The sequence below is a fragment of the Ochlerotatus camptorhynchus genome, unplaced genomic scaffold, assembly GCF_037179485.1.
Source record: "Ochlerotatus camptorhynchus isolate MF236.1 unplaced genomic scaffold, CSIRO-AGI_Acam_v1.1 ptg000697l, whole genome shotgun sequence".
NCBI lineage: Eukaryota > Metazoa > Arthropoda > Insecta > Diptera > Culicidae > Ochlerotatus > Ochlerotatus camptorhynchus.
This window is the reverse complement of record NW_027041173.1, coordinates 261887-282193: the sequence shown is the minus strand read 5'-3', so window position 1 is coordinate 282193 and position 20307 is coordinate 261887. Positions and strand designations below refer to the sequence as shown.

The 20307-nt window shown below is 40.5% G+C and overlaps 1 protein-coding gene across 5 annotated transcripts in view; it reads left to right on the top strand.

Moving 5' to 3' along the window:
• The first annotated feature begins 2190 nt into the window (after window positions 1–2190).
• LOC135714706 (uncharacterized) overlaps window positions 2191–20307 on the top strand; it is a 255685-nt gene continuing 237568 nt past the window's right edge. Inside the window, exons 1-2 of one of the 5 annotated variants that reach the window (XM_065238099.1) lie at window positions 2191–2314; window positions 3123–3344. In XM_065238099.1, coding sequence (XP_065094171.1) covers window positions 3243–3344 — 102 coding nt within the window. In that variant the 5' untranslated portion in view covers window positions 2191–2314; window positions 3123–3242. Of the gene's footprint in view, window positions 3345–4008; window positions 4323–20307 lie in introns of those variants that run through there. The other 4 variants (XM_065238098.1, XM_065238100.1, XM_065238097.1 and 1 more) reach the window with 4 other exon arrangements.

The window sequence follows — 20307 nt, the reverse complement described above, 5'->3', positions numbered from 1 at the left end:
TGCGAAATATCTTTCCGGGAAATACTTAGCATTATATTTCTTATATTTTTTTGTACTGAAAGGGGCCAGTTTTACATGAAAATGTGGAAATCTGCAATTTTCAAATCATCTCGGACTAAATTCCAACTTTTTTTTCCTTCCATGTTGGTTCGTTTCTATGTCTGGATACCCAGAAAAATATTTCCGGATCTCTGGAATGGCCAAAGGAACCATCCTGCAAGGTTTTGTACTGGAAGGGGCCAGTTTTACATGAAAATGTGGAAATCTGCAATATTAAATCATCTCGGACTAAATTCATTGCTTTTCCAACTCTTTTTTCCATCCATGTTGGTTCTTTTCTATGTCTGGATACCCGGAAAAATATTATCGGATCTCTGGAATGGCCATAGGAACCATCCTGCAAGGTTCAGTAATGGGTGATGACGGTTGTAAATGGGGTGCGTTTAGTAATTTTATGTGCGAAATAAACCTGCAGGATGGTATGGGCAGGATGACTAATCGTACTAAAATTTAGTACAAAGAGCCTTGCAGGATGGTGCGGGCTGGATAACAAAACTGACCTTGATGAACAGGGGTGTTCCTGTTTTTTATACACTACACTGTTATACAAAACCACCCAAACCATCGGCCCTTGTCAGGGCCCCCACAACTTTCTACAAAAGAGTTGAGTTATGAAATTCATTTTATTCCTAAACAAAAATCGAAAGAACAAACCAGAAAATTTAACAAAAATTTCGTAGTTTTACGTCGTGTCTTGTACAGCACCCTCCAACTTTTTCATTTAGTTCGGATCAATTTCGGTCGATCCGCATGTTCCACTTACCGGCGGCAAGCCTGTTTGGCTTACCGGGATTCCTACTGACCATAAGATGCGTGATGGTTTACCTCCCGTTGCCTCTTCGACAGCATCATTTCGTTCTGGTCTGAACCACTTCCCTTCCGGAATGGTTGGCACTATCCTGGCTACTTTTGAGATGGCACCGGTTTGTTTTTCCAATCCTAGCTACCTAGCAATCCTGACTACCGGGTTGTCCAAACCGGACTGGAATCCTTCTAGCAGATTTCAGCAGACCTCTAACTGCACCTGCAGGGCGGAAAGTTGCTTAGGAGTTGGCATTCGTTTGCTTTCACACTGCTCCCGCATCTTCAGCTTTCGCAGAGCTTTTTGAGAACCGTTTCCACAGGGGAGTACGAAACAGTTGGCGACACTTCCCCAGGAATCGACATCATTGGTGTAACAAACGACGATTCGGCAGGTGCATCTTTTCGGGTAACTGTACGACGTATATTTTCTGCTGCTGCTATTTGTGGCACCGCGTGAGAAGGTTTGCCCGTCGTGGGTGACGGAAAAACAAGCGATTCGTCGAAGCCACGAGCTAAAACACGTTGCTGCTCGTCCAAATGTTTACGTACCAGCTCCAGCTCTGCCCAAGCTCGTTTCAGTTTCTGTGTATTCTAATGATAGTCCTGAATATGCTAGAAGTATAAATTTGGAGATATTTGGCTCAGTATTCACACCCAGCAAGTACTTGTGCCACAATATAAGGATCCCTTTGATTTTTTGTGGATTCGGTAAATCAATTAACCAAGTTCTAGCCATAATGTTTCATTGTATAAATGGCAGTCCTTATTATTATAGAAAAGGCTAAATTCATACCTCATTTGGTATTTTGGTTTGTATTACTACGCAGCATGTTTTTGTTGTTGGGATTCATCAAAAGTTTAATTTAGTTATTAACAGTATAATTTTAGCCCATTTTCCCCGAAATATTTGCAACATTTTATGCACGTTAAATGGTTTAAATCTTCATCAATCTTTACCATACTCATATTTTGGGGCTATGAATCAAACTGGGGGTGGCCTATAAGAAATCTAACACTTTTTTTTCAAAATGAAGCATCCTTCTGGTAACTCGATTTAATTTTTGTCTGTTAGGAAGTGCACTTACATTGTAATCATAATTATTACTATACACTAGCGAACACCACACGATATATGTGAAATATCAAAATCTTTCCGTAGAACGATTGTACTTTGAATACTTTATAGCAATAGTCCTAAAGTACGTTCATGCGCAGTTCATTGTTCTTATTTGCTTACCATATCGTTCCATATGATTGTCCTGTGTTCTCTGTAGGACATGCGCTTATCGTCATCCGAGAAGCACCTAAATTATTTTTCTCGCCGACCGTGCGAAATTAAATGTGTCAGTCGAGTGAAGAAAATTAGAATAATTGTTGGAAAAGTGTACATTTCGATTACTGAACAAGGTTTACATCGAAATTTGGTTGCAGTGCTGTGATCATTCTACGTGTAAATGAAATGATTTCGATTTGCATGTTAAAACAAGTTTGTAACTGTTTGAGCGACAGATGACTCTCGAGAAATGAGAATTTGTGCGATGGATTCTAATTGTGTTCATTTCACGTGTTAGTGTATAGAAGAATTCATAGAAAAATTGAGTCACGTTACAAAAAATACAATGAAAAATATGATAACAGTTGCAAATTCAACCTTCACTCTAGTGCCTAAAAAAATTAACTATTCGTAGAAATCTGAGATGCAATTTATTCTTTATCTTAAGTTATATTAACCCAATGAACTAACATACCGTGCATAGTCTGATCATATATGAGCGGTGCTGGAAATTGGAAACGTTTCAATTTGTGATGGTGGTAACATATCGATTTTCCTCTGTTCCATTTGAGAATAGGACGAATCGTATCTCAATTATGAAATGTACGATATATTTATAATTGGGGTATTCACATAGCACATCGTTATTATGTACGCTATCGAAAAAATACAAGGTTCCATTTAACTGCAACGGAGTTTACGCATTTACGAGAGTTTACATTTTTACGATCCGCTATGTGAATACCCCTAATGGTTTATATCAAAGTGATGGTCGAATATGTATCACTGGTTCATAATATTTCATGTGTTAAACCCTGTTTGCATTTTTTGTTTAATATGAACACAATTTGATTATTGTTTGAAAAGAACCTACGCGCCTTGTGGTGATAACACTGAAGATGAAACAAGCGGAAACTAGGCTATATATTGTCATATAATACCAAGCTATAAACACCTCTTCCATTGCCCTCAATCGATATCGCAGTCCCTTATAAATAGGTTGCGTCCTGGATTAGTCGACAATAATAAAGATAAGTCTAACTTATCTGTCATCGTTACATAAATAGTGTGTGAAAACTGAGAAAATAATTGAACAAATCATACTATGAATAATGCAAACGAAGTTCTTAGGCAGAATTATAATCCACGATTTGGTCTCGCGCCGATTGCGTCAATTGAGGATACAACCAATGAAGATAACAATCGAGTGCGTATTTTTATTAATATGTTGCTTTTCGCATCACTGAATACATTCTAGAGCAATACAAATCTTAGAATACGTACGTACGCTTTGAGATTAGGGGCCGATTTCTTCACCTCCGCTTAAGCCTTAAACCAGGTTTAACTATATGAGTAAACCTGGTTTAAGATTTAAGCGGGGGTGAAGAAAACGGCCCTAAAACGTAAAATCTTTTTATTTAGTTAAACGCAATACTTTCTACTTGAGTTTAAACATCTTGTGTATTTTTATGTGATTGATAGATGATTTAGTAGATTAGGATTTTATTTGATGTTAAAATTAGCTTCATTGATTGATACAACTCTTATGGTTTTCACTGTGTAGTGCTTAGAATAATTCAAGCAAAACTTCCGCTCTCTGAACGGAATATACCTCTGTACCAATCTTCCTTTTCTCTTAAGAAAAGAAACAATTACAGAAGGTGGAAGTATCATTCTCATTAGTAGACCATAAATCATACCGTGATGATGATCATGATGATGATTATGATGATTATGACGGTTCCACCTCTTACCCGTATATAGATTAGAGCTGGACGATTTATTTTTATTTTTATTAAGTTTATTTGTTTATTTGTATATTGAAAAATTCAACTGACAATGACTGTCTAAATGAATAAAACTTAAACTAAATAGTTACGGTCAACAGTACGGAAAAGGCCAAGTAACCGATGACGAAACACGTCAGCTGATACATTGAAGTCGAACATATAAAAGAAGTTGTTGAGTTGCCGGCTGATCGCTCGAATTGGCTCGTGTTGTGTATAATTTCGGCGCCGTGGTTCCAAAAACAGAAAGTCGCGTTGACGAAGAGGTCCCTCAGGGGCATACATATTCATCTGAGACAGCAGTGTTGGACAGTCAATGTCACCCGTAAGCAGCTTTCCAGCGAACATAGCGTGGTGACCGTCCGTCTCACCTCTAATGGTTCGATTCCCAGAAGACGGTAACGCTCCTTATACGGTGGACAATAAATAAATATACTAGTAAGCTTTAGTTTTGGGTTTCTCCACTTGATTTTAGAACAATTAATAATAATTTGAGTGCACTTTCCACGTTCGTTTTAATCTTTTACTCTGATACCCTGAAAGCGGTATACAGTTAAATGAGTGGCAGTCGAAAACAAACGAGAGCCGGCCGCATTGACGTGTCGGCTTGCGCTTCCTTGTTGAACACACGGTTAGTGTTCATGCTGAACGCACGGTTCGTTTTGGTGAGAGGCGGCGACCGAGGGGCCGCAACACTCCACCCCGGGTACGCCATGTTACTGGCTTACCTACTCATCGCGTCGAACCTCCAGAACAGCAAGCTTTGTTGCCGGACGCTCGTAGATGCCCACCTGGGTCTGAACTCTCACCTTCCCCGGTTTATTCGGGTTGAATACCGGAAACAACGCAAGATACCACACCCGTTCTAGTAAAGCTCGCATCTCCTCGTCGGATAGTTTTCTGATGTACCACTTCTGACGATAGTCTTCGATCTTTGCCCGCAATACTTCAGCTAGTTCTGGAGGCTTTTTTATTCTAGCTTCCAAGCAGTGGAAACGCCTCAATGCTACTGGTTTGCTGTTAGGTAAACGGAAATCGTTGAGTTTCCATAGAAGGCTCACTTCATATCGACCACTCTCCGTCTGAACTACTGACTGCAGAAGCTGCTCCGCGCGCTGTTCACTACTGGATACCAGCAGCTTTTCCGACTTGTAGATCTCTAGTCCGTCCAGCGAGAAGTAATCACGTGTGGCTTGCTGCAACATTTCATCGGATCTCGCACTGCATGGACATGTCTGGACGCTGTGACTGTGATGCCCTACTAGAGCCTCTCCAGTATCCACACCCCCGTGGACAATCCAGCCAAGACACGTTTTTGTTGCTATTGGCTCGTACATTTTTCTTTCCTTTCGCTTGAGCGGAAATGTGAGATTGGCGTTGTCGATACCGATCAAGATCTGGGGATGCACATTTTTGTAGGATTCGATCGGAATACCCCGCAAATAAGGATACTGCTCACACATTTTACGCATGTCTACCGTTTGGTGGAAAAAATCCAGACTAGTGACAGTATGAGCTCCTGCGAGGCGATACTTCTTCTGAATCTCTCCTGTTCCGGAAATCTCCATGTCTAACTTCAGCGAGTCAGTCTCCATTCACCGCTTGTTGCCGGTCCACTTGAGGCACAACGGCTTCGGTATTCCTTGCAGCTTCAACTCCTGCACTAGCGATGCATCCACTAGCGTGAGTGATGATCTATCGTCCAGGAACGCAAAAGTTTTGAGGGAGTTACCCGGTCCATGGATGATAACCTGTGCTACTCGGAAAAGTCCTTTGTTTGTGCATTTGTGATTAGCATTGCATTCACGAACGGAAGTGTTTTGCGCAATTGTAGCGGAGTTTTCACCCGAAGCTCTGGAAACGTTTGTGGCACCTCCATCACGTTGGTTGTTGTGGAGAAGTTGATGGTGTTCAAAGGTACACCCGTTTTTCCCGCAAACTTGCTTGGATCTACACGTACCGTTGTGTTTCCGAAGGCATTTCCAGCATATCCCGAACCCTCCAGTAGCCCACCTTGAGTTGTATCCTAGGTGGTCGAAGCGCTGATATTTCTCCAGACTGGAACAGCTGCCCTTGCATACTACACACGTTTTGAATTCAGAGCCGGATAGGTCAGCGTTTGCTTGTTAAAACGGCTTGTCCTCCGGATTGCTGGACTTCTCCTTGATGTGTGAATTGAGGAAAGTGGAGCTTATTTTGTTGTTACGGATGGCTTTAGTTTCACTACACTGCAGACTTGCAATCGGACAGACTATTTCTGCTTGCTCGTACAACCACTGAAAAAACGCCACAAGGTGTACTGGTGGTAGATTGCGACGGTGTTTTGCCCATTCTACTTTAAATCTTGACGGAAGTTTATCCAACAGCTCATGCAAAAGCGCAACGTTGTAGGAATACTCTTCCAGTTGGCAGGCCTCGATTGTCACGCACAGGTTGTGCACGGCCAGGGAAAAGTCGATAAGTGAATCCACCTTGTCAGCCTTCGGAGCCGGCGTTGAGTGAATCTTGAACACCAAATTCTGTACGATGACCTCCGGATTTCCATACAGCATCTTCAATGTGGATATAATGCCTGGAACGTTACTTGGATGCATCAATCTACATTTAACTGCTTCGTACGCCTTCCCTTCTGCAGGCGTATTAGATTTTCCTCCGCTGTGTACCCACACATGATTTTTTTTTCTCTGTTCGTGACATAAAACTACTGTGACCAGTAATTTGATCTATTGTAGTATATCGCGTGTCCTTAGTTTAGTGCATGTCTTATTACTCCATCACTATTGAGAAATGATGAAGTATTCGGTTTTGATACAGTTGTCATTCTTGCCTTCATCGCAAGGAATCGATTCTAATTGAAAGGTCCCGCTATTTATACCCTTCGGAGTGTTGGAACACCCTCCAAAGGTGCGCACCTTTGTCAGTCAAAATTGGATTCCTTAGCAACAAAATTAAAGAATGACACCGATAGTGCTAATGCATCAGAACCCTAGTTTTAACCATTTCAAACTAGGGAACAACGGATAGAAGATTAGGAATCACATAGGTGAAGACTAACTAACTCATTTTTTCCTTGTTTTAAGATCATCCTCGGTCCAGGCAACTCGAGGACTTATCACTATCAACAAGGCATAAGAAATAACAAGGACTAGGATCGAGGTCTTGGCGGTATCAGTTCTGGATTGCCCAATTCACTTGCAGTGTTGCGGACGGATCTGCGAAATGTAATCTGCTTCGGAAGACCCATCCAACCAGTCGGAAATTCTCTTATCCGTTCCTTCTTCTTCCACATCAATCATTGAAGCATTCTCGTTGACCATCTCCTTCATCACCTCGTGTCGTTTCCGCATGTACTCGCGTTGGTTGCTTCTTTGACCTCCTGAATTTTCCTCTCTTTGTCCAAAATCTGCAACTCTAACTTCAACTGTCTCTGCTTGGCGGATCTTCTGGAGCTTGCTTCGGAATATTAGATCAGGTCCCCCAAAACTTGTTGCTTGGTTTTTGGAAGATGGTTTGGATGCAGTGGCACCTGCAGCTGTTTTCGTGGTCCTTCCTTTGGAACAGTAGTTGGTACAAACGAAATAAACGTCGGTGGAACTACGTAGGGTACTGACGGGATAGGCTGGGTGGAACTTGATGACCCTGTGTAACACGGATCATGATTGCTCACTCCCGAAAATGACACGAACGAATTTGACAGGCGATATGACGATATCGGTGGCATTTGAGGCATGGAACCCGTCACTTGCATGGGCTGATAGGATGGCATCATATAATAAGGCGACATATACGAGGGGGGTGGCATTAGTGAGTGGAATGACATTGGCACATTTAGCATTAATGGAGGACATAGTGTATTTGGCGGAAAAATCATGGATGATGTGACGGATGTGCTTACGGGTGGCACCGGAGGAGGAATAGGTTCTGTCGATTCCTTGTTCTTGGTTTGCTGCTTCTTCTGGCAGACCGAGCAGAGCCAATCTTGATTCTCGACGTCCTGATTCACCCCCACACAGTCGAAGTGGTACCAGTCGTCACACTTGTTGCACTGGACTATTCAGAAGTCATCCGTTCCGTTGCACGCCTTGCAGGTTTCCGGCGTTGCCTCATCGGAACTGCTACTCGTTGCTTCCGATTCACTCCGCTTCGACATCGTTATTCGGACGGGGATAAACGAAGTTTGTTAAGATGTTGACGATAGGCCAACGTGAAGGACAAGTGCAAGATGGATTTCTGAGTTTCTAATTTATTCAATGGCGAGCATTAAAAAACTTCCTATAATTAACACACAAGGTTAGTTTTACTAGGTGATTTAAAATTGGTAGACTTACGTTTAATATTCTTTTTCCTCTTTATCATTCCTTCTTCCTGTTTTTCTCTTCCCTTTGCCTTCGGCAATACACTTTCACTTGTTTCCGTTGTTTTAGATCCATATACGCAGCATCGACTTGCCATCCTGAATCCATACATCTTAAACATTTAGAAGTAAACTGCTCCAGGTTCATCGACACGGAGCGCTTCGATTAAAAGCCGTGTTGTTCTTTATTCATATAATTTTTGCAGCACGTGAACAGAGTATCATTTATGATAATCTCGAACAGATTTGAACAGACACACAGGAAGGTTATTCAACCATAGTTTGCGACATTCCGTTTATCTCCTCTTTTGTAGACTGGGAACATATAAGCAAGCTTCTAGTGGCAGGGGAACTAACACTGCTTTGCCGAGAGATTGAATAGTCTCGTAATTGAAAGGCAGACATTGACTACACAACGTTTTAGAACTGATGACGGAATGCCATCAGGTCCGGTGGCGAACGAGAGCTTCAGTTTGCGTGTTGCAGCTATCACCATGTCTTCTGAAATGCGCGGAATATCGACAGCATGGCATCCCAACAGTAGCATCCAGCACTTGTGTTGGCGAAGCAGAGAAATCGTGGAACACTTGCTTGAAATTAAGAGCAAAACACTTTTTGGATTCGTGCGAAGGATCGCTTCCGTGCGTCTCACGATTGTAATTTAGACAACTACGACTCGCAAAATTCAACAGTCTTTTGAAGTACGGCGAGCAAGAGTTACAATACTTTCGGAGGACTGCAGAGCGTTGACGTTTTAACACGCGTAGGCGTGGGTTAGACCATGAAGGCTTTTGCGGAGGTCATCGTACTGGGACAATGCGGAAAATAGTATCTTCCAGTGCAGCACTGAAAAAATCCACAGCATCATTCACGTTAGCGGCTGTTTCGATAAATTGCCAATCAATTATTGTTCAATGCAACGTAATCAGCTCTGCAATAGTCCAAAGAGTAGCAGTCAGATGATGGCGTGAAAACAATCGGCGAAGGTAAACTTTTTTTTAATCATTTGCCAGAACATGATCTAGCAAACGTCTATTTCGGCTCGGAAAAGTATTCGCGTGTGTGGACCCATAAAAGTTAAAACCGTCCAAAAGATCACAGCAAGCAATTTGGGCGTAATTCTTTTTGTAAACAAACAGGTCAATCACCGATTTCTCGTGAATAAATACTCAATATTATAAACAAACTATACCAAATGATAGAGGAATCATACCTCTACCTCATAGTGTTCCGTCGTCTGGCTAGCCGTGGCGGTGTCTGACGTATCTCCGGTCTGATTTACGAGGTGTGCTGAAGATGTTCCTGAAAAATGAGATCCAGTCACCTACACTAAACACGCCAAGCGTAAGCGGCCATGGATGTCATCTACGTTTTGAAATGACAGAGACGCACTCTGTTTGGTTTCGGAGGTTTAATCATCACCAACTTTGGCAACAAAACGGCCCTTTTCAGGGCCACCAAGCTTATTACAGTAAATAGTAGGAATAGAATTCATTTACCTGTTTGTCCATATTCAGAACCAACGACCACACAAAATGCTCATGTAATCAAACTGGAAGCAGGGGTACAAATTATTTTGATCAACCTTGATCAACTTTGAATCGCCACGGCCGGATATTTTCGATGGAAGAAGCAACAATCTAGCATCTAATTCGACGAAGACGGCAGGAAACATTTGTGAAGCCGAGTTATTAACGAAAGAGAGTATCGATGAAGAGAATCGACCAATGTAGATAGGACCTATTGAAATGTGACGCGAGATTTGTTTTTCGTACTGAGCTCCAATGCTACCGACGCCAGGGAGGCAGCTCCCACACCTGGACCCTACTAATCGACCCATCAACTCAGCCGGGGACCAACGGCTTTACTTCCCGAAGGAAGGCGTGATCAGAGATGTTATGCCTTAGAACATACCGGTGGCGCCGACTGAGATTGGACCCAGGCCTGCTGGGGTGAGAGGTAATCACGCTAACCACCGGCGCCGATATCTTTCAAGGTGATATCACGGCGAATGAGAACGACCTAAATTTGAGTTTAGTTATCTAAGAAATAAGAAATAAAGGGCAGGAACTCAGCTATGAACAGGCATGGAAAATCATTTGCATTCATTTCGTGCATTCATTTACATTCATTTGCCTCTAACTGTTTTTCATCAACAGCATTCCGCAAAATGATGTATAAAGCTTTTGTACGTTTTGTTATTAGCTACAACTTTTGTCATCAAGTCAAATCCGTATATCTGATGCACGACAAGCCAGAGCGAACAGAAGCCACTACTGTTTTTCAGTGAATGTATTTTACATTCACTGAAAAACAGTAACAAGTTCTGCCCGCTCTAGTTGGTGATGCATAGGTGATACAGATTTAAGATATGAGCAAAAATTGTAGTTAATAACAAAACCTACAAAAACTCTATACATCATTTTGCGGAATGCTGTTGATGAAAAAAGTTAGAGGCAAATGAATGTAAATGAATGTAAGAAATGAATGTAAATGATTTTCCATGCCTGGCTATGAGTAAATTTGCCTCATGTTTTCCCAGGTTTTTCCAGGATTTTCCAGGGAAAAATTCCCGAATTTGAGAAGTAAAGATTGGATTCACTCAGTCTACTACTCCGAGACTAAATAAAATTTTCGTCAATTTCCTCATTTTCTGGCAGATTTTTTAGGTTTTCCACAGAAAACCATGAGACAAATTTACTCATCGCCGAGTTCCTGCACTTTTGGCGATTATGAGTGAACTAAACTCAAATTTGAGTCGTTCTCAATCGCCGTGTACGCAAAAGGAATAGAGCCAGTGTCGCTACTTGATAGCAAACTACTCATAATGGGAGGAGTCTTTGTAGCTTTTATACCACTTGGTTGCATATTATTCTGCTTTAACCTGAAAAGATATAAAAGAGCGTTGCAGTATGGCATTAGCTCATTTTCGCTTCGGACGGCGTGGTGAACAGCAATAGCAGCAGTAGGAAGGTGGTCCACTCCTTCACACCTAACAAGCAACAATTGACTGTGACTGATCGTGGCAAAGGATGAAAAGGTCTGGTAAAGGAGGCGCCAAGCGTCATCGCAAAGTGCTTCGAGATAACCGCCATCGGTCGTCTGGCTCGCCGTGGTGGTGTCAAACGTATCTCCGGTTTGATCTACGAGGTGTGCTGAAAGTGTTCCTGGAAAATGAGGTCCGTGATGCTATCACCTACACTAAACACGCCAAGCGTAAGTGGCCATGGATGTCCTCTTCAATAAAACGGCCCTTTTCAGGGCCATCAAGCTTATATCAGTAAAGAGTTGGAATAGAATTTATCTGTGCTTGTTTGTCCATATTCAGAACCACAAGCCCCAAATGACCACACAAAATGCTCTCCAGAGTTGTAATCTTGTAACCAAACTTGGAAGCAGGGGTGCAAGTGATTTTGATTGATTCTCTTAATCAACTTACTCTTTGAAAAAAAAAATAAAATACTACAAATTTGGTACGCCTACAATTCAAAAACGGAAAGAGTTGAGGTAATAGATAATTGATCAATTAAAAGAACTAAATGCTCTTCACATATATTCCGTCCACTAGCGGTCCTACGTCAAGCTTCCGCTCGTGGCACATACCCTTCTACTTTTTTTCTGTTATTTGTTTTCCGTCGATCTTGTATTCCGTGCTGAGCACCAATGCTACCGACGCCAGGGAGGCAGCTCCCACACCTGGACCCTACCTATCGACCCATCAACTCATGAACCGGGGACCAACGGCTTTACTTCCCTACCCCCGTGATCAGAGATGTTATGCCTCAAAACATCCCGGCGGCGCCGACTGGGATTGAACCTGGGGTGAGAGGTAATCACGCTTTCCACTATACCACCGGCGCCGTTTATGTTTATGAATGATTAACTATTGAAAAATGATCAAAGTGATAAGCCGCAATCAACCAAACGGTCCCACTCAACATCATTTTTTGTCTGTGCTTTTTCTATTCATTCACCTAGGGGAAATGGCTCTAATGTTGGCCTATGGATCTAAGATTGGGCCCATCGATAAAATCTGTTATTTATCAATTTTATCTAGATGAACGCGTCATTAGGACGGTACTAATGGATATTTTTGGTCGCTATTGAAAATTTAGTCGATTGCTGAATTTATGTATGGGCCCAAATTAGGGGCATATAGGCCGACATTACATACATTTCCCCTACATCAGCAAAATACATAAAAAAGGAGCGGCATAGAATGCTAACCTAAATGCTTAAGTAAGGGAAACGTGCAAAGTTTGACTGCAGTCAACGTTTGACTGCCGAGCACTGATACAAATTTTCACTTAGCTTCTATTAGGCATGCACTTAATATTTTTTCAATATTAATATTAATGAATTTTATTTGAGTATCACATATCATAAAAATTCTATGTGAATAATCATATAGATTTTATTGGACACATAAGGTTCATGTGATTTAGTGGTGCAATTTCCAATTACGTGATCACATGAAAGTTATGTGAAATTCTATTTTCCACTGGTTATGTGAATTATTTTATGAGTGAGTGATAAACAGGTGTATTCGTTGTGTTGTTTACTGAAAACGAAACTAGCTCAGTGATTAACTTTCACTCATTTGTGAGTCACTTTTACTGATACGTATGGAAATTTTTTTTAAAGCGTAGGTAACTCAGCGCATGAGTAACCTACGCTTTTAAAATTTTCTTCATACGAATGATTAACAGTAGCTCACTCTTTGAGTAAGATTCCTTTTCAGTGTACAACGCAACTTACATTTCTGTTTATCACTCGGCAGTCAAACGATGACTGCAGCCAATTTTTCTACGTTTCCCTTACTTAAGCATTTAGGTTAGCCCCTCGTATTTTCTGGTTTTTGCTGATGTAGGTAAATTATTAGAAAAAAAGCAGACAAAAAATGATGTTGAGTATTGAGTGGTACCAGCTTGTCTCTCTGTTCTCACGATAATCATTGCGAGCGAGCACGTAGTTGACCAATTTTCAATAATTAACCAACTAGCATTTTTATACCAAACAAATCTTACATTCAACTTGAATAAAATGGTGTAATTAAAATAGAATTTCATGAATAAATGACCATATTATAAACGTTCAAAACTTGACACTACTCGTTGAAAATTTTTTTTTTTTTTTGCTCTCCATTATAGTCCAAAAAGACGCCATGAATGTTGTGGGATAAAACAGTTCCCAACAAAATACCTCAATTAACCCAAAAAACAAAACAAAACCAAAATCCCCCGAACCGTTGGGTGTGATGACATGGTCACTCACAGCGAAATGAGCTTTAAAACTGCGCTTTTGAGGAGCATTCACACAAGACTGGACGTGCGCTCACACTAATACAAATTGGATTACGGTTGGAGCAATGACATTTATATAAGGTCTGGGCCAACAGGCAGCTTGCTGGTATTAGAAGCAAAAATGTTGTAAACATTGCTGAACATCTGCAAACAGATAGAAATACGTCACTGCCAACAGCTGTTTCGTGTAAAAAGATAAACATTGCAATAAAATACGAACACCACTAAACAATTGCACATTTCACTAATACCAATAACCCCTTTGGCCCAGACCTTATATAAACGTCATTGCGGTTGGAGCACGTTCTGGTAGGTGTAAATTCTGTCAAAATCGTTTATCGGTATCTTTGGCGCACGAAGCTTATACCTTGCTTGCCTAACGCATCAAAACGATACAAGCTAATCACGCACTATTAGGTAGTTTTGCACTTTTGGGGACGGTTTAGTTTTATTTACAATAAACTAGAGCTCTTATGAAAAGATTTATTGCTGGTCTTGAAAAAAGCCGTTTGTTTTCACTGCATTTTTATGGGTGCAATGATGATATCGACGGATCACAGTTACTCCGATGAGCTGGATGTTCGACAGAATTTTAGTTTCGTATCTGGCAAAGATAACCCAAGGACCATGGCGGCGGATCTCACGACGGTAGGTGCAGCTTCTCCATTTCCCTGAACCGATTTGCGTCTGCGTCTGGTTGTTTTTTATTGGTGTGAGGTGTATGTATTGAGCTGCTAGGAATGCTACGATGTACACAATGACGTTTATATAAGGTCTGGGCCAAAGGGCTTATTGGTGTTAGTGAAATGTGCAAATGGTTAGTGGTGTTCGTATTATATTGCAATGTTTATCTTTTTACACGAAACAGCTGTTGGCAGTGACGTATTTCTATCTGTTCTCAGTATGCTGGCAGTGACGTATATCTATCTGTTCGCAGATGTTCAGCAATGTTTACAACATTTTTGCTTCTAAAGGCCCAAACGCAATGTGGACGGAAGCGGAACGGAAACGGAAAGTTTGACAGTTGTCACAAATGACATCAAGATGCCTAACCGAAGTCGATTTGATTCTAACTAGTTTTCAATCCTGCAAGTAGGTTTACTCAGATCGGGCTTTTCCGCTGCCGCTGCCGTTCCGCTTCCGCTGTCATTGCGTTTGGGCCTTAACACCAGCAAGCTGCCTGTTGGCCCAGACCTTATATAAATGTCATTGCGATGTACACGCTGCAGCAAACAAGTCCGAGATCGAACCGTCCAACGTGCAACGTTTAGTGATTGTGCGGATTCGGCTTGTGTTGTTAGGAATCAATTTTCTTATGTGTTAGGGGTGAGCACCTTGCGGTCGAAGAAAATGTATGGGAAATTTGAATATTTTTTTATTTCTACATTGTTTACTATTTAAATATTTAACAATTATATTGTGTGACATATCACACAAATCTTATTACATTGGTGAATCGACCGATATACAAATTATCAGAATCCATTGATTATTGGCCAAATTATTAGCATTTAAAATCTGACCAACTAACGATGCATTTCCCTGAATTGGCACCCTTCCCGAAACACCTAATCCTACGTCAACAAATGTGCGCTCATGCTTATTTTTAAAAACATAACTATTTTTAAAGTTTGAGTAATTTAAAATATTGTTACATGCTACGGAACTAACATCCAGATTGTTGCATATGTTTAAATTGATTTATGGACTTTTTTTTTATAAAGGAATGAGTTTATCGTTATGGAATATGGATAAAATTAACTTAATTTTTGGTTGTTTTTTTTTGTGCCTTTTTTTGTACGCTAGCTACCGACATTGCACGCCTCTCAAATTTGTGTATGCTCTCTGTGCTTTGTTGCTTCCAGGCGACCCCTGCTACTATTTTTAGGCTTTTTTTTTAAATATACTTCAATGTTCAATTTTTTTTATCATATATAAAATTCAGTCCTGTATATCCGTAATACATCTGCGGGGCCCAAACTTTCTTAGACATATCAAAATTACTCTTTTTTATGAATTACTACTATTCAATCAAATATTAAAAATCCATCATCACCATCGTGACGAACAAAATATTTTTTGCAGTTCTACAATAATTATTAAAAAGTTGTTATGACAACTATCCACAAAAAAACAATCCAATTCAGAAAACTTTATTTTGTCAAAATACACAATTTGTCAAAAAAAAAATCCACATAATAACTTGGTTCAGGCAACGTTAACGTGTGGAATGCAGTGTCTCTTAAATACTGTAAGTGTTACTGAACTTTAGGCATCTAAAACATTTATTCCTTTAAAATTTAATGAATTTGATGAAGCACCCGCGTTTCTAGTATTATATCTAAGAAAGTCACTTCTTCTTTCAATTCGAAAAAAAAAACAAATATCAAGGAAAGCAAGCCGTTAACTACTTTAAAAATGAACACAATAACCAAATAAACCATTCTTTGCTTCACCAATAACCACTGCATAGTAGTCCAGAATGGGAATTCAGCAGAAAAATGCATTTAGAGGAGCCACTAATACTACTGCCTCAAAATTTATTTACTAATACTACTACACAAGAAATCCGTATGAATTTAATCAATTTCTCTTATGAAACATAATATTGACAAAAAATAATAAAACGGAGCAGACTAGAGTCAAACCATGGACGATAAGATTATGCGGACCGTCTGTTGAACACTCATATTTCAAGTAAAATTAAATGGTTATAGGCATATAAGAGTTACCTCATGTTGGATGAACATCATACCTAAGTCTCGCTTATGAATTTCATATTTGTCGTTCATAAGTCAAGCCTTATGGAATTCTAAAGATTTGCCTCAGCTAGAAAAGAAATTATTTAATTTCGTGTCAATACTAGTTGACGCTGGGAATAGACTGGCCGACACTCAGGGCTTGGGATGCAGTTATCACATGAAACACACATAAAATAGAAGAATAGTCCCCTTTTATTTATCAATATTTACAGAAGTTAGGTTATATATTTTCTGCAACCCGTTTCCAATGGCGAGGAGTTCAACGCACAGTGGGACCATTCTAAAAAAAAGACATTCAATATATTTTCTCCCCTTTATCGTCGCTTTAGAGACTTGATGTCTTCGAAGAAGTTTCTCGCAATAGTGTTCCGAGTCTTTTGAAATAATCACCCAAATTTTTATTAAGCTGGTATTACAATTACAAAATCAAGTTGGTCGTTTTAGGCTCGCTATGAAAGGATCGGATGTCATTAGCAACCGTCTAAAAACATATTCGTTCGCTGCCACCCTTTTCAGAAAAAAAAATATGATTGTTAAACATTTGCCATTATTTGTTTCATCATTGTCTTACATTGAACACATTCTTGTACGTTTTTCATGGAATCGCTTGAGAACCTTGTTGCGGCATTCTTGATGTTCTTCTGAGATGTATCCAATGGGTATAGCGGCTGCTTCAATTATCTCTGGACCATGTATTAAAATGTAATGCACAGACTGTGGCAAATAATACCAGCGATATTTTCGCACATAGTATATCGCTGTATCATAGCAATATGCCCTGAAAGCGTTGACATTGATTTTCCTGCCACAGGTCAGCACACTCAGTATTACAGAGAATTTATAAATTATTTTTGATGTAGGACTACGTCTTTCGGGAAGGGTACCAATTTGGGGAAATGTAACGAAAATTGGTCAGGCTTTAAATGCTAATAACTTGGCCAATAATCAATGGATTTTGATGACATGTATGTTGACCAGTGCTATACAATTTGTGTGGTATGTCACACATTATAAATGTTGAATATTTAAATAGTAAACAATGAAGAATCATTTTCTTCGACCGCAAGGTGCTCACCCCTTACACAGCCATCAAAAAGTTGATCTCCAACGACACAAGCCGAAGCCGCAAAATCATTCAACTTTGCGGTCGTGAAAACTGATTACGTTAGAATAGTGGAAGAGGTAGAGCAGCCGAAATTTTCTTCTACAAAAGGGTCTGCCAAATTGCTTCCACTATCACATTCTCCGCTTGATCGTCAAGCAGTTCAGTTCGGTGTTAGCTCGCTCTCTCGAGTTCAAACATTTCGTGGTGATAGTGTTCGCGCTCTCTCTTTCGCGGTATTTGTGTGTGTGTGTGTGTGTCCATCGAAATGGAGAAGCATCGCTCGCGAAGCCCGATGAAGGACAAAGGACCCCGGTGAAGGAAGCTCGAGTGTACCTACATCCAACAGTTTGTCGATGGGATTACCCAGCCAGTGACTTAAAGCGCAGCATGAAGAGGAAGAAGAATCGGGGCCATTCCGATGGCACGATTGGTCACGACGACGTTACTGCGACGAACGGCAGTGATGTAGGAGATTTTGGTTACGCTACCGAAATCGAAAATGTTGCACAAAATGTTGTTTTCAAGGTGATTCCAGATATCTGGATAACCGTATTGTTGCCACCCGGTAGCAGAATCGATATGTTGATGTCATATTTCCTCTATGGTAATGATTATATGCAAGTTAGAAAAAATCACGGATCTCTAGGTATACTTTCTGGAATTGACTATTTTCCCGGTAATTCCGGATATTCAGAGGACCGTTTTAAGGCCACTTGGTTGCAGAATCGATCTGATGATGATATATTTCCTTCATGCTCAAGATTCATTACAATTTAGAAAAATCGCACAGCTCTAGGACTATTTTTAAGAATGGACCATTTCCCGAATCGATCTGGCGATGGTAAATTTCCTCTATGCTCGTGATTCGCTGCAATTTAGAAAAAATCGTGCAGCTCTAGGACTATATTTAAGAATTGACTATTTTCCCGTTGATTCCGGATGTCCAGAAAGGCATTTAATGGCCACCGGGGGACCAACTCAATATGTCACCGAGATATATCTTCACAACTAAGGGTTCTTCAAATTAAAAAAAAAATCACGGATCTCTAGGTCTACTTTTAAGAATTGACTATTTTCCCTGTGATTCCGGCTATCCAGAGAACCGTTTTCTGTCTTCTTGGTTACACAATCGATATGGTGATGGTATATTTCCTCTATGCTCATGATTGTATGCAATTAAGAAAATATCGCGAGTCTCTAGGTCTACTTTCAGGAATTGACAATTTTCCCGGTGAATCCGAATTTCCACAGAGCCACCTTTCACGAGTTTTATCGTTCCGATTGGCCACCCACAACTCCTTGTTCCTTGTTTGTTCCGTTTGAAAGTAGATAGCCATACCTTTCAAGTAGTGGCTCAATCTTAAGATGTAATAACCAAATTGTCGAGAACCAGTCATGTCAACATGAAACGACTCGGGTGGCTGAATTATAACAATGGGTCATCGCATTGCTGAGAACCAACCATGTCAACACGCATTTCCTTGGAATTTTGAGGAAGTTTCGATGGCTTGGGATTATGTCAGTAAACAGGAACAAAGATAAAGAGCCAAATTCATAAAAAAAAAACAGCAAATAAACGTAAATTTCACTTTAAAAAATAGCTTCCACTATCACTTGCTGCCAAATAATCAAGCTGATCGGAGGGAAAGGAAGAGCAGCGTAAAGGAATGTCGTTTCCAAAATGCTTCTGCCAAATCGCACCCACCGCTACCATCAGTCCCAGCCCGACAGTGGAGCAAGTCGGAGCTCGGTCATAACATTTAACAGAGGGGGAGGGAGAGCAAGAGTAACGGAAATTTTCATCACGTCTGTCAAATCGCTTCCACTTGTTCAGTCAGACAGTTGAGCTGGACGAAGCTATGAGGCATCACTCAGGGTCTATGCACCTTATGTACAGGTGTCATAGAAGGTAGATTTCTCGATTACTTTTTCGAGGGACGTATCAGGTTTTGTAAACAATGCATTTGATCGACAATTTGGCGTAAAGGCCCACGCACATTGGATCCGGATCGGACGCGTTGCGGCAAAGTGACAGCTAAATCTATTGTCTAACTGTCAAATTTACGTCAACGCAACGCAAACGAATCTAATGCGTGTGGCCCTTAACTGGCAGCTCGCCCACGCATTCTAACACTACCCTCAGATAGGGGAATTTAGTTTGTTTACTAAAATGGAACTATGACTATTGTTTATGGCAAGTTTTGCTATGAACAATCCTCCTCGTGTTTATTCGCGAAATTCATTTGCGTATGCAATCAATGAATCATATCGTCTGGCCATTTTCCACAGAGATGGCGCTGTTTTGCTGGTAGGAAGTGATGAAAATCCCCATATATAAATTGAGAAAAGTGGGAATAATGCGATTTCAGTTCCTTTTCAGGTCAAAAAAGTAAACGACCACCTAAAGAAATCAGAAATAAAGTACCTGACACTGCAAAACATGTCTGGTACCCCTATATGTGCATTTACACAGATAAAAATTCTGAATTTTAATTGTACTGTAAACATTCATTCACGGAGACTTATAGAGTGGTTTCGACAAAATCACAGAGTTCTAGAATCGGATTCATGAATTGACCACTTTTACGGATGTTCCGGAACTTTTAATAAACCATCCCTTAGTCCCAAGCATCTGTTTTCTGGTCACAACTCCGAATTCATATTGATAAGTCGTCCATGAGCGGTTTCGAAAAAAAAACCGTGGAGCTCTAGGATCAGTTTCCTGAATTGACCACTTTTACAGATGTTCCGAATCTTTTAGTGTACCATGCCGTAGTTTCCTGCGTCCGTTTTTTGGTCACAACTCTGAATTAAATGTGATAAGACGTCTATGAGTGGCTTCGAAAAAACCGCAGAGCT